General features: G+C 36.3%; 1 protein-coding gene across 5 annotated transcripts in view; it reads right to left on the bottom strand.

Moving 5' to 3' along the window:
- The window catches only part of CDK8 (cyclin dependent kinase 8), a 148,233-nt gene that overhangs the window by 52,748 nt on the left and 79,399 nt on the right, over positions 1-16,086 (bottom strand). For 4 of the 5 annotated variants that reach the window (XM_033237075.1, XM_033237042.1, XM_033237049.1 and 1 more), the window contains exons 2-3: positions 15,866-15,941; positions 4,055-4,165 (exon numbers count right to left, since the gene is read on the bottom strand). Coding sequence is in view for 3 of the 5 variants with exons in the window: in XM_033237042.1 (XP_033092933.1) it covers positions 4,055-4,165; positions 15,866-15,941 (187 nt within the window). In the remaining 2 variants the exon portion in view is untranslated. The remainder of the gene's footprint in view (positions 1-4,054; positions 4,166-15,865; positions 15,942-16,086) is intronic. The other variant, XM_033237066.1, reaches the window with a different exon arrangement.

The following is a 16,086-nucleotide window of genomic DNA, read 5'->3' as shown; positions in this document are numbered from 1 at the left end:
CCCTAATAACTGAGGCTAAAATTCCATTTCCTAAGCATATGACAGCATTTCAGGAAGTAAATTATCACAATAAGGAATTAGGAAATACTGTGCTTTTATTTTTACAGCATAATTAAAAATCAATTACTTTCAGAGTATATTTGATTCCTGTTTATCTGGTAGAAACAATGAAAAAAAAAAAAAAACAAAGTTCAAGAGAGACTTCTGGCTGGCTGACATGGCATAGAATGAGAACCTATTTATAACATAGGTTATAAAGAAAGCAAGTGGGGAGATGCTTCAATAAAACATACACAAGCACAAAGAAATGACATGCCAGTTCACAATGGAAAAATGGAAAAACATGAGGGAAAAAAAAACTGCCTTGTACCATCCATCAAAGCTCTCTATGTATAATGTTGTTGGACATCCAGTTAAACAAAGCACAACTTTATACACAGAAAAATTACTTTATAAATAAATGTGCCTTACAGGTTTTTTTTGAAAAGTTTCAAATGCTCTTGATAGGACTCATTTTCTTAATTAGATCACTTTTAAACTGCAGGAAAATCTATAACTTGGCTGCAGTCAACTATGCCTTGCACACCACTGTACATATCCCTGAACCTAATATTGCACAGAGCAGACCCTTAGCCAATATATGTAAGTAAATATTAAGCATGTTCTTGAAATCAGTAAACGCAATAAAAGTAAGAGATATTTAACATTATAAGTTAACATTTTCACTTGCTATTTTCTTATGATACACAGAATATGATACAAGTAAGGAATAACTAATGATTAATGAGTAAAGGAGCTTTACTCTCCAAGGTAAAATAGATAGCGAATATCCACGAGAAGGTAAAGCGTAGCAGTTTGCACCTATGTAGTGTGACTAATCTAAATGAGCAGCATTAATCTACTTTAATTTTCCTCTCAGTCTTTTTTTCAAGGTATTTAATAGCAGGCAAATAAAACAGAGCTACAACAATTTAGTATCTAGACTGTTTTGTCACCTGTCCTAAAATATGATGTGACAATCAAGTCTGTTCTCCTTAAGAAGATTCTTGGGCCGGGCGTGGTGGCTCACGCCTGTAATTCCAGCACTTTGGGAGGCCGAGGTGGGCAGGTATGTAGGAGAGGTAAGGTAATTAATCAATTTCATATATATTTCTTCATGTATACTTTATTAGAGTATTACAAGTGATTTCTTTTACCAACATTTTAAAATGACAAACCCTACTGTCATTTGCTTTATATTCCAGGGCTACATAACAAATGCAAAGTACACATACCATGAAATCTCACCAACGCTTAAGTGATTTTTAAAAATAACTACTTTTATTGCGACTGCCTTGTTACCCTCTGCTGCCTAACCCCTACCAATTCACTATGACATTCCAATTAAAATAGATAAAGGAGTGGGTTTTAGTAGGCTAAATTATCATTTGTTTTTAATGAAAATGAACATTAAAAATACTTATTTGGCTTAAATATTATTAAGATGATGATAAAGCTAATGAACTATATACACTGTACAATATTACATGAAATAAAATTTGCTAAAGTATAATCATTGTACCTACATGTAAAATTAAATATTACAAACTAGCAGCTAGAAATCACATTGAGTGATATACTATCTTCTACGCTCTACTGTGGTTTATCACAAATCTTGTTATGAACCAGCCTGGAAAATGCCTTAAGTTTAAATTATATGACTTTATCTCTTATGAGGCTCAGTATGGTGAGTGTCCAATTTAATACTGGCCACGCTGATTTAACAGGGTTGATCCGATTAGACTTATTTTAAAATAGAAGAACAGAAGAACCAGAGATTAAAAAAAGAAGAAGAAAAAATTAATAATTAGCATGGACCTTCGAAAGAGTTTCATAAAAGAGAGATTATTTCATGTATACAAAATAAAAAGCATCGCCATGCTAATTTAGTAAATATAGATTAGTATGCAAATCAATACAATGTTTAAAGACATTATTAAATATCATTAAAAAACCAGTACACAGGAGTAAAGTAATTCTTAATGAATTAACACAAGGTAATGTTAGAGGTTTGGTTTACTTGTTTCTTAAACTATAATCTGTATTAACAGATGTTCTTTATACAGATTGGTAAGAATGTAAATTTTGTGAATATGTTTCAAAATTACTCTGGCTATCCTGTTATAGATTTTGTGTATATATATGTGTGTATACACACACACACACACACACACACACATATATATATCTCAGTCTTATCTGCAAGGTAACGTTTCAGATTTTTTTTTAAAAACATAAATGTTATATTTAACAAAACAGCAAATTTCATAGTTACCTGAGAGTTCTTCAAATACCAATTTAAAAAATAATCTGCTTAGTAAACCGCAAAATACTGAGGCTGGTGTTTGAATTTCAGCTACTTAGACAAGATTAATTTAAGCTCTTATTTTACAGTAATTTTTTTCAATATAGCATCATTTTCTGCATTGCATTAGATAAACTAATAAACTGGCTGGGCTCAGTGGCTCAGGCCTGTAATCCCAGCACTTTGGGAGGCCAAGGTGAGCAGATCACCTGACATCAGGAGTTAAGAGACCAGCCTGGCCAACATGGCGAAACCCTGTCTCTACCAAAAATACAAAACTTAGCCGGGCTGGAGTGCAAAAGCGTGAACAGGACCCACTGCAGCCTCGACTTCCTGGGCTTCAGTCCTATGAACAGCTGGGACCACAGGCGTGTGCCACTGAGCTCAGCCAATTTTTTTTTTTTTTTTTTTTTGTAGAGACAGAGTCTTGCCATGTGGCCCAGGCTTGTCTCAAACCCTTTGGCTCAAGTGATCTTCCTGCCTTGGCCTCCCAAAGTGCTGGGACTACAGGTGTGACCCACTAAACTTGACCTAAAACTATTCTTATCACAGGTCAGAAAACAAAGAATAACTAAAAGTCTCAAGAGATATTAAAATTTATTTTCACACCAATCTCATTTTTTAATAGAGCTCTCATCCACAAAGAATTCCTCCAATGCAAGATTATGCCCAATTCAAGTAAGTACAATGCAGTCATGCACTACTTAATGAAGGGACACATTCTGAAAAATGTGTCTTAGGCAATTTTGCAGTTGTGTAAACATCACAGAGTGTACTTACATAAACCTAGATGATAGACTTTACCACAAACCCAGGCTATATGGTATAACCTACTGCTCCTAGGCTACAAACCTGCACGTTACTGTACTGAATAAGGAAGGCAATTGTGACACAATAGTAATTAAGTGTGTTAGCTTAATTTTCTATGTAAACATAGAAAAGGTACAGTAACAATATGGTACTATAACCTTATGAGACCACTATCATATATGCAGTCCCTAGTTGACAGTAACATTATATGGTGCATGACTATACTATATTGAATTGCTGTCAATGAAAATAAGCATTAGGATATTAAATTCAATTGTGAATAGTTAATAATTAATAATAGTTTCCTACATTTGTATATTTCATTAATAAAACTTTTCAACTACAAGATTGTTCCTCAGAAAAACGTTGTTAAAAAAGGAAAGGAAGTATTACATTTTACAGATGGGGTAAACTACAGCTTCAAAGCCATTAAAAGACTCGCCTAACGCTATACGATAAATAATGGTAGAACTATTAGATCTCTCCAAAGTTAGCATATTCGTCCTCCTACATGAGGATACCACCTTCTCATTTTATATTCCCTTTATATGATGAAATAAAAGGAAATATGCTACTTTTCTATTTTAGAGCAAAATTTTATAGATACTAGTTATTTTTCATGTCATCAAAAAACTATATGAAGCAATATTGAATAGTTGTTGAACACTCCTGAGATTCTATTGTTTTCTTTAGTATCTGTTAAAAGATCAAACTGACAATGTTGAAAAGCAATAATACAAAGTCAAACACTCTAGCCTTGGTAATGCCACCAACCACACTCTATGAGGTTACTTTTATTTTAAGAACGGAAGTCTCATAATAAGGGGAACACCTAATTGGTTTTAGTGACTCTTAACAATCCCTAACTGTTTGCTCATGTCTGCCAGCAATTCACCTTACCCAGAGGTCATGTTCAGCATAGTCAAACAGAAGCCACACCTTCCTATCAGCATGAGACAGAAACACCTTTTGAAGAGAAATGACGTTTGGATGCTTAAGCTCTCGAAGTAACTGCAAAACAAAGGAGATCCATTAACAATTTCTGTCACAAAAATAATGCTAAAAACCCCCACACCATTTGTAATTCAAAGGCAATACAAACCCACGGGTAATCAATCTTAAAAATCTAATAAGCACCCACGCAATTTTGAGACAGATACTTCAGTAACAAATGAGAAAAAATCTGTGAGGAAAAGACACTGAACAGGTATATTTGAGTAAATCCATTTTGTTGTTGTTTGGTTGGTTATTTTAACTTTTTGATTGTGGTAAAATACACATAACATAAAAATGACCACTTCAATCATTTTTAAGTGTACAATTCAGTGGCATCCTATAAGTATACTCACAATGTTCTGTGATCATCACCACTATCCATTTTAGAATTTTTTTTGTCATCCCAAACAGGAACTCTGAATCCATTAAACCAGTGGTCCCCAACCTTTTTGGCATCAGAAACCAGTTTTATGGAAGACAAATTTTCCACGGATAATGGGGTGGAGGTGCAGGGCAGGGGCTGGGGAGAGGGGTGGATGGTGGATGGTTTCAAGATGAAACCGTTTCACCTCAGATCATTCATTAGACATCAGATTCTCAGAAGGAGCACGCAACCTAGATCCTTCACATGCGCAGTTCACAACAGGGTTCAAGCTCCTATGTGAATCTAATGCCGCTGCTAATCTGACAGGAGGCAGAGCTCAGGTGGTAATGCTCGCTTGCCTGTGGCTCACCTCCTGCTGTGCGGCCCAATTCCTAACAGTCCCGGTGCTGACGGGACCCACGCATTACACGATAACCCCACTGCCTTTTTCCCCAAGGCCCTGGTAACCTCTACTCTACTATCTGTCCCTAAGAATCTTCCTAATCTAGATATTTCATGTAAGTGGAACCACACAATACGTATCCTTTCATGCCAGGCTTATTTCACTTAGCCTGTTTCATTCTTGTATGAATAAATACATTCCACTCTATGCACATCTATATATATATCACATTTTGTTTATCCATTCATCTGTTGATGTCCACGGGTTGTTTTCACCTCTGGTTATTGTGATTAATGCTGCTATGAACATTAGTATATACTATCTGTTGAAACTCCCTGCTTTCAATGCTTTGAGCACAAACCCAAGAGTGGAAATCCTGGATCAAATGATTGCTCTGTGTTTAACTTTTTGAGAAACCACCAAACTTGCAGCTGTACCATTTTACATTCCCATCTGCAATGCATGAGCATTCCAATTTCTTCATATCCTCACCAACACTGGTTATTTCCCCGTTTTGTTCCTTGAAAATTAACATATATCCTAATGAGTATGAAGTAGTATCTCACTGTGGTTTTGGTTTGCATTTCCCTAGTCAATAATGGTGTTGAACATCTTTTCATGTGCCTACTGACCATTTGTAGATCGTCTTTGGAGAAATGTCTATTTAATAAGTCTTTTGCCCATTTTTGAATCAGGTTGTTTTGTTGTTGCTGCTGAGTTGTAGGAGTTCTTTACATAGTCTAGATACTAACCCCTTATCAAATATGATTTATAAACCTTTCTCCCATTCTGCAAGTTGCCTATGCTTTGACATCACATAACAACTGAACTTGAAACAAATCTGTAGTTCGTAATCCTTTTTAGAAAATATCAAAGTATTTGCAACATTAGAAGATGCAACATTCATTAACACCAATTATCATATGAAAATTAAGTTCTGCAACCCTGTGAGATACAGCACCTAATTTCAGGCATTTAAATTACATAGTAAAGTTGATGAAAATTTTGTAACTTTTCACAAAATAACAAAGAACTTAAACAGAGAGAAGTATCCAAGGAGAGCATATTTTCATGAGTTTGTGATTTCTCATCTCATAAAAGGATGTTATTTTATTTAAAATATTTTATCTTCTTATCTTATGATAACCAAAGTGGCCTAACAATCCATCCAGTCAAAAAGTACCCCTAACCCTGCCAAGCAAAAACGAAAACAACAAGAAAAGCCTCTCATGAAGCCCGATACTGTCTTTATCAGTTAAAACATGTTTCAACAGTGCCTTCCAAATGTGCTTCAAATACTGGACAGCCAGGTGAGAAAATCAAGATCTTAAAACTTGTAACTTCAGTGCTTTTTGTGAGAACACTGCCACAAAAATAAGAATCAATGTAAATGTAAAGTTAAACACTATATTGGGGGCTTTGAAATGAACTTCAGCAAAGACCACAAATCAATTAAATATTCAGTCACATATTAAAGATTATTCTCTGGTGTGATAATTATTTTATTCAGAAGCAAGATTAAGTTCAGGTTATATTATTTCTGCTTTTAGAATATAATTTTCAAACTTATAAGACTTTAGCAATTATATACCAATCCTCAGAAACCTAAATGCTAGTATCTAAAATTGACCATTCCCTAATTAATAAACAACACAAATAATCTGACAGGGAAAGTCCAGACTTTGTGGTAATCCTGGGTCTCCCAGCTGGCTCAAAGAGCCAAAGTTCATGCTAAGGTAGTCTTAATTCTAGTTCAGTGTTTTTCTATTATCTCAAAATTGGAACACACTCTTAAGCTAGACAGCTATTTCGAATTTCTAGTAACTGGCAGGGTGTAAATTATAAAAAACCAACACATTCCAAAGTGTTGGCAAAAGATCTCCACAAGTATTAGAAACCTACATATAAAGTTATTCTTAGTGTCTCCTGAATTTTACCTCCAATGAAAGGTTTCATTTCACTCCTGTATTCAAAAAACTGCAGCAATAATTTGATTAAGCACTTCTCCCAGATGCCAAGTATGGTACTAGGCATGTGACATGTATTATCTCATTTAATCATGCATTAGCCCTGTGAAATATTTATATAACCCCTATTTTACAAATGAGAAAACAGGGGTTTAAGGAGGTTAAATAATTTGCTGAAGGTTACATTCCTAGGAAGTGGTAGAATCAGCAATTAATAAATTAACTTTTAAAACACAAAGCCAGTACTTGTAACTACTATGGTCTAATAGTAATACCTCCCAAGAGCTAACATCCTAGAGGAATGGATTATGTCTGGATTATGTGTCTTTACAATCCAGAGACATAAATGTCTTAAATATATACCAGGTGGCGAACCTGACAATGGCAGGTACTATGTATTTATTCTCATGGCTGCATGGCCAGCTCCTAGCATAATGCCTGGTACTGCAGAGGCCCTTATTAACTATTTGGTAAACACATGAATAAATGATTGTGTAAATTAACAAAATGTACAACTAAAGAAGGACACACAACCCACTCTTTGGCTTCTGATCTATGAACTAATATCACTGCTTTCTTTATAAAAACAATCTACTTTGTTTTACTAAAATTTACTAAATTTTACTAAAAATATAAAAATTAGTGGCCAGGCACGGTGGCTCACGCCTGTAATCCCAACACTTTGGGAGGCAGAGGCAGGTAGATCACTGAGGTCAGGGATTCAAGACCAGCCTGGCCAACATGGTGAAACCCCATCTCTACTAAAAATACAAAAAATCTGTTGGGCGTGGTGGCACACACCTGTAATCCCAGCTACTTGGGAGGGTGAGGCAGCAGAATTGCTTGAGCCTGGGAGGTGGAGGCTGCAGTGAGCTGAGATCACACCAAGGCACTCTAGCCTGGATGACAGAGTGAGGCTCCATCTCAGTATAAAAAATCAAAAGCCAATCTACTTCATTAAATATCAATTTAAAAAAATTAAACTATCTGATTAACCAGACGACAAATCTCTGAGAGTAAAGACTTCATCCTGAGTAAGCAACTACTGCCAGAGTAGTAACAGTGTTATGGACTGAACTGTGTTCCCCCAAAATTCCTATGCGGAAGCCCTAACCCCGTACCTTGGAATGTGACTGTACAGTCACATGCTGCATGATGATGTCACAGTCAGTAACAGACAGCATATATAAGATTATCATGCATTTGAAAAATTCCTATCACCTAGTGACACACAACCTTCATAATGTTGTAGCACAATGTGCATTACTCATGTGTGTGTGGTGATGCTGGTATACATACATGTATCACGCTGCCAGTATCATACAAGTCTAGCAAATTTCATTATATGCAGCACACAATGTTTGATAATAAATGCCTCTATAACTGGCTATGTTTTTATTACATTACGCTTTTTATCATAATTTTAGAGTGTACCCCCTCGACTTATTTTTTTAAGTTAACTGTAAAACATTCTCAGGCAGATCCTTCAGGAGGTAGTCTGAAAGGTACTGTTATCCTAGGAGAGGCAGCTCTATGTGAGTTTTGCCCCAAATAATTTTTTTTTTGAGACAGAATCTCATAGTGCCCAGGCTGAAGCGCAGTGGCAGGATTTTGGCTCACTGCAACCTCCATCTCCCAGATTCAAGCAGTTCTCATGTCTCAGCCTTCCAGGCAGCTGGGACGACAGGCACGCACCACCACATCCAGCTAAGTTCTGTATTTTTTTTTTGGTAGAGACAAGGTTTCGCCACATTGGCTAGGCTGGTCTTGAACTCCTGGCCTCCAGTGATCTGTATGTCCACCTTGGCCTCCCAAAAGTGTTGTGATTACAGGCATAAGCCACCATGCCTGGCCTCCCTGAAGACTTTCTAGTGGGATAAAATGTGGAGGTGGAAGACAATGATATTCATGATCCTAAACCTGTGTAGACCTAGGCTAATGTAAATGTGTCTTAGTTTACAAAAAGAAACATGTATTTGTATGTCCATTGCAGCACTATTCACAGTAGCATGGAGTCAACCTAGATGCCCAGCAACAGTGGACTGGACGAAGAAAATGTGGTACATATACACCATGGAATGCTACACAGCCATTAAGAAGAATAAAATGTCTTTTGCAGCAACATGGATGCAGCTGGAGGCCATTACCCTAAATAAATGAACACAGGAACAGAAAACCAAATACCACATGTTCTCACTTAACAGTAGGTGCTAAACACTGGATAAACATGGACATAAAGATGGCAACAACAGATCCCGGGAACTACTAGAGGAGGGAGGGCGAGGTGAGGGGAGGGCGAGGTGAGGGGAGGGCGAGGTGAGGGGAGGGCGAGGTGAGGGGAGGGCGAGGTGAGGGGAGGGCGAGGTGAGGGAAGGGGTGAAAAACTATCAGGTAACTATGCTCTGTATCTGGGTGATGAGATCATTCCCACACCAAACCTCAGTCACATGCAATTTACCCATGTAACAAACCTACACATGTGCCCCGAACCTAAAAGTTGAAAAAGTAAAAAACAATTTTTAAAAATAGAAAAAAGCTTATAGAATAAGAATAAAAATATTTTTGTACAGGTGTACAATGTGTATTATAAGTGTTTTTACAATAGTAAAAAAGTTCATAATGTAAAAAACTTACAGTAAACTAAGGTTAACTGAAGAAAGTAAAATGCTTTATAAACTGAATGTAGCCTGTATGTAGCCTAAGTGTACAGTGCTTATAGTCTACAGTAGTGTACACTAACGTCCTAGGCCTTCACATTCACTCACTACTCACTGACGCCCTGAGCAAGGTCCAGACCTGCAAGCCCCATTCATGCTAAGAGCCCTATACATTAAGTGTACCATTTTTTATCTTTGTTTTGGGGCATGGGGGCAGGCTTGAATAAGAAAGAATTTGAGGTGAGTCCATAAAGTGAAAGCAAGTTTATTAAGAGAGTAAAGGAATAAAGAATGGCTACTCCATAGGCAGAACAGCCATTTTTTAAGAATCATTTATTCCGTATTTTTACTGTACCTTTTCTATGTTTATTCCATATATTTACCATGCCTTTTCTATTTAATATGCTCAGATATACAAATATTTAGCATTGTGTTACAGTTGCCTATACTATTCGGTATAGCAACATGCTGTATAGGTTTGTAGCCCAGAAGCAATAGGCTACACACAGCCTGGTGTGTTTAGGTTCTACCATCTGGGCTAGTGTAAGTACACTCCGTGATGGCAGAACAATGAAATCGCCTAATGACGCATTTTTTCAGAGCATATCCCGCTAATTAAGTGACACATGACTGTACTTGGAGATAAGGCCTTTTAAGAAGTAATTAGGTTAAAATGAAGGCCCTAATCTAATCTGACTGGCGTCCTCCCAAGAAGAGATGATGAGGACATATAGAGAGACACCAGGAGTGTCTCTGAAATGATCATCTGATGAGACAGGAAGAAGGAGGCTACCTGCAAGCCAAAGAAAGAGGCCTCATGGCCGGGTGCAGTGGCTCAAGCCTGTAATCCCAGCACTTTGGGAGGCCGAGACGGGCGGATCACGAGGTCAGGAGATCGAGACCATCCTGGCTAACATGGTGAAACCCCGTCTCTACTAAAAATACAAAAAACTAGCCGGGCGAGGTGGTGGCGCCTGTAGTCCCAGCTACTCGGGAGGCTGAGGCAGGAGAATGGCGGGAACCCGGGAGGCGGAGCTTGCAGAGAGCTGAGATCCGGCCACTGCACTCCAGCCTGGGTGACAGAGCGAGACTCCGTCTCAAAAAAAAAAAAAAGAGGCCTCAGAGGAAACTAACCCTGACAGCACCTCAATATTAGGCTTCTAGCCTCCGCAACTACAAGAAAACAAACTGCTGTTTAAGCCACCCAGCCTGTAGCATTTTGTTAGGGCAAATAAAGCACACTAGTACAGTAAGTAACTATTACTACTGAATAAGTAAAACACCTTTGTTGGTGGTGGTGTTTTGTTGTTTTTAGGGAGACACATTAGGAGACAGGTCACTTTGGGATTAAAAGAGAATAGCCACCGAGGATTGGTGGACAATTACCTTGAAGTAAATATTTATACTGAAGAAATTCCAAAAGACCTGGGAGCTGTGCTGCACTTAGCAAGGCTAATATTTACTAAATGCCTACTACATGCCAGGCACTGTGCCATTTTACAAATGGGGAAACTGAAACACAAAGAAATCAAATAACTTGTTTTGGGTCCTACAAGCTAGTAATGTGGCAGAGCCCGGGTAGGAGCCCGAGGAGTCTAGTGAGGTTGTTACTCCTCATGCATTCCTGCGTGTTTGAGGCTCTGATGCTGACAGAGTATGCAGGCTTTCCCCGGTGACGAAAAGAACTTCAGCACTACATGACCCTATTTGGAGCCCAGAGCATGTAGATCCTACTTTTTAATACTGTAGAAGTTATTTTTTGCCTTTTCGAAGATTTTGTGTTAAAATATTTTGAAAACAGCCAGGCACAGTGGCTCCCACCTGTAATCCCAGCACTTTGGGAGGCTAAGGTGGGCGAATCATGAGGTCAAGAGACCATCCCGGCCAACACGGTGAAACTCCGTCTCTACTAAAAATACAAAAATTAGCTGGGTATGGTGGCGTGTGCCTGTAGTCCCAGCTACTTGGGAGGCTGAGGCAGAAGAATCGCTTGAACTCAGGAAGCAGAGGTTGCAGTGAGCCGAGATTGCGCCACTGCACTCCAGCCTGGTGACAGAGTGAGACTCCGTCTCAAAAAAAAAAAAAAAAAAAAAAAAGACAACAAAAGGTTTAAAAATACTCATATAATAGTTTCCATCACAGAAACCATCTATGTTTTCCCAATTCTGCTAGGAGAAAAAAAAAATCTTATTTTCTGAGTTCTAAGATTACCATTTTGACTACGTAATTCACCATAAATTTAAATACAATATCACATTTAATTTGAACTTTTACAGTACAAATATATAAAAAATAAATTAATACTTCAAACTGCGTCTTCTCAATAAATATCACAATGGTGAGAAAATGGGTTTAAAAAGCCTAATATTCACAAAACTATATTGCATTCAAACATTAAAATTTCATAATACAGCAAAGATAAAAATAAATTCTAAATTTATAACATGAGTATGGTGACAGTTGACTTGAAATCACTGTTAAAAAAAAATAAGGAAAACAATTCCAAAATTATTTAAATATAGTTAAACCTGTGAAGCCTTTTTCAACCAAATTCTTGCAAATTGGTAAAAACTGAGGTATGCTTGGTCAGGTACGATGGCTCATGCCTGTAATCCCAGAACTTTGGGAGGCCAAAGTGGGTGGATTACAAGGTCAGGAGTTTGAAACCAGCCTGATCAATATAGTGAAACCCCATCTCTACTAAAAATATAAACGTTAGCTGGGCGTGATGGCGTGCACCTGTAATCCCAGCTACTCAGGAGACTGAGGCAGGAGAATCACTTGAACCTGGGAGGTGGAGGTTGCAGTGAGTCAAGATTGTGCCACTGCACTCCAGCCGGGGCCACAGAGCAAGACTCTGTCTCAAAAATAGAAAAAAAACTGAGGTATGCTTAGGTTAAAGTAGAGGTGAGTAGAAAAGTAAAGTCCAGAGCTTTACCTCTGCTTCCCCATCGCAACTGTAAGGCAGACTTGTGGAACACTGATGATCCCCCCATATGCAGTTTGAAAAATGTCTACACTAATGGAATTACGGCTCATAGGAAATTCTGACAACGTATAAGACAAACCACTCACAAAAAAATGAAGATGAAGATATGCGATGCTCTTTGCTTTTAGAAGAAATTCTCAGAGTTCCTTCTTCTTCCCCTCCCTTCTACACTTACTTACAGAGCAAGGACTATACACCACACCTAACACACACTGGGGAAGAAATGCGTTGCAGTCTAGAGGGCTGGGGGAACAGATAACAAAGTAAGTAACCAAGCACATAGATAAAAAGAATCCCCTCATAATTGCATTTGTAATGAGTGTTATATTAAAGAAACAAACCAGGTGTAATCATAGAGAGTTAATGGAGGTGAATGCTGGGGACACAGGACTTTTCAAGGAAGAATTAAAAAACGGAAAGAGGAAGGCCTGATAAAAACTTGCCAGAAAAAATGGGAATTATTTCATTCTTAACTTTTTGTTATACAAATTTCCAAACTAAATAAAACAGAATATTAAAACAAACCCCTATGTACCATCAGCCACTCACAGCCAAACTTAATTTACTTATATTAATATCCACCCCTCCCAGCCAACCCTGGATTATGTTGAAGTAAATTCCAGTTATTGTATCATTTTACCTATAAATATTTCAGTATGTATCTCTAAAATACAAGGTCTCTTTTCTCTGACGACAATGAAAATAAATTAGATCAGTAACAGTAAGTTATCTAGAAATACCTCACATGTTTAAAAATTAAGCAATATAATTCTAAATAACTCATAGATAAAAGGAAAATTTCACAAAGAAAATAAAATATTTTGAACCAAATTAACAGAATAAGAGAAGAATTATATGGTTGTTTTTATCCATGTAGAAAAAAGCATTTGATAAAATTCAATATCATTTATGAAAAAAATTCTTAGGAAACTAGGAATATAACTTCCTAAACTTGATTAGTAGCACCTATGAAAAACGCGCAGCTATCATTACACTGAACAGTGAAAGTGGAAACATTTTCCTCACAGTTGGGAATAAATCAAAGACACCTGCTCTCACCTCTATTCAACATTGTGTGAGATGGCCTAACCAATTCATTAAGAGAAAAAAAAGAAACAAAAGCAGAAATATGGAAAAAAGTAAAAGTATTCCTATTCATAAATGACATGATTATGTAGAAAAAATCCCAAGGAATCGCCAAAAACCTACCAGTGAATTTAGAAATGTCTCAGGATATATACCACGCCATATATATTTTTTAAGTAAATAAATAAATAATAAATAAAATGGAAAGTGTATCTTTCTGCTGGCTTGAAAGTCTCAATATTATTATTCTTTGAATTGATCCAAGTTATAATCTCAACAAGCATTGAAAAAAAAACTAATTAGCAGATGTAAAAATTTATATGATAATGCTAAAGAACCTAAAATACCCCAAACAATTCTGACAAAGAATAAAGCTGGTGGCCTTATACCACCTGGCTTCAAGTCTTGCTAGAAAGGTAGAGTAATCTATTGGTATAAGGCTGGACAGAGAGAACAATGGAACGAAATAGAGTCCAAATGTATACTTTCTTTTTTTTTGCAAAGGTGCCAAAGAAATTCTATGGCAAAGGATGTTTTCCAAAAATGATGCTACAACTGTACATTCATATAGGAAGGGGAATTCAAACTCTGTATCACACCACAAACAACAATTAATTGAGTATATCATAGACTAGAAATTTTAAAACTATAAAGCTTTTAGAAGAAAATATTGGGAAATATTTTCACAATCAGTGGGTAAAGATTTCTTCAGCCACATACAGAAAATAGCCATAAAAGGAAAAATTAGTAAGTAAGAACTTCATAAAAATTAAACATTTCTGCTCATCTTAGATTGAAGAACCATGATCAAGTACATTAAAAGTAGGCTTTCATACTTCTTTCTGTATTTAAGTACATTTATAGTTATCATGATATATGCAAAGATAATATCTGTTTCTGAACTGAGTTTTGTGATTTTTTTAATAAAAAACATTTTGTTAAAGACTAATAAACAAGAGAAAAGCATGTGAACAGTAAGTACACAGCTCAATGAACTGTCACATATATAACCCGTGTAACTAGACCCAGAGCAAGATCAAAGAACATTACTAGCACCCTGAAGCTCTGTATTCCCTCCAAGGGTATCAACATCCTGACTTCTAACACCACTGACCATAGTTCAATGGCTTTTAACTCTTTAAAACTGACGAGTATATACAGAACAGATGTTGAATAACTGACAGTTAACATACAGATACCTGGTCTCAAGATCGAAAAGTATACAAAATGTATGAATTAAAAGAACTACAACTTCCAGCATGGTCTACCTTTGGTTAACAATATCCTCCATTCTCACCCCTATTCTTTTTCCCTCATGAAGGTAATTGTTACATGCGTTCCCAAACCTGGAACTTTCCTTGATTTTCTACGTTAGTTTAGATGTACACCCTTCTCCATTCCCATATAATTCTATCACAGTACTTGACAAGCTGTTCTTAGATTTATGAGTCTTTTTCCTCAACACAGTGTAAATTATTTTTACCTACTTGAAGACTCATTGGTACAGAATCTGGTAAACTTGCTAAATTGTTTAACATTTCCAGGTCATAACAGACTATTATGGGTAAATATAATAGAAGGGCTGAGAGCAACAAAAGCAAAGATTATAATATATATTCTAGAATATTCCGTGTAAAGCCAGAAAAGACACATTTGGACCCACAGTTTTATAACAGTAAAAACTGAAGTAAAATCTCAAAAAGTAATGCTCAGTTTAAATGTATGGATAATTATTAACGCATTAACCCAAAGACTACTTCCCTTTGGAATAAAAATGAGATTCTAATCACAATATGGAAAACTATGCTTCCAAAATAAAATGCATGAATATTTACATACTCAAATGAGCAGATACAAGCAATGAAAAGCAAATAATACAACCTCATTTTAATTTGACATAACTCATGACATAAGTTTCATTCTATTAAAATAAAAATAGTAATTTTATATGGACTAACATGCCACTTTTACTGCTCTCAATGAAATAACTGGACCCTTCACTATCAGTGACAGCTACTGGGAAAGTATGTATTTATATAAACAACTGAAATTTACTTTACCCCAAATAAAGAGTTTACATAGACAGAACTACATGTTTCCTTTACTTCTCCTTAATAAATATATTTTCCTATAGTTGATATAAAAAATATTCACTAATTTTCAATTAATATGACAAATACAATACAGAGCCTTATATAGTTGGTACTCATAAGTCAGTTGTTAATAATGATAAAAAGAACTTCACTTACTGCTATTTCTCTACATGCCGACATAGAGATCCCAGTTCCTTCTATTTGTTTTAAAGCATAGTCTTTATCATCCTTCCTGTAAAAACAAAGTTATTTTAATATATAGATAAATCTATATTTATGTGCATTTTTATAAAGTAAAATATAAATAAATAGAAATCACGTTCAATACACATTTGACATCATTCAATATAATCATACAATGTTGTACAAGGAAAAAC

This window comes from Trachypithecus francoisi, unplaced genomic scaffold (genome assembly GCF_009764315.1).
Source record: "Trachypithecus francoisi isolate TF-2019V2 unplaced genomic scaffold, Tfra_2.0 Contig01461, whole genome shotgun sequence".
Lineage (NCBI taxonomy): Eukaryota > Metazoa > Chordata > Mammalia > Primates > Cercopithecidae > Trachypithecus > Trachypithecus francoisi.
The sequence above is the reverse complement of the archived record's forward strand: the minus strand, read 5'-3'. Positions and strand labels throughout refer to the sequence as shown.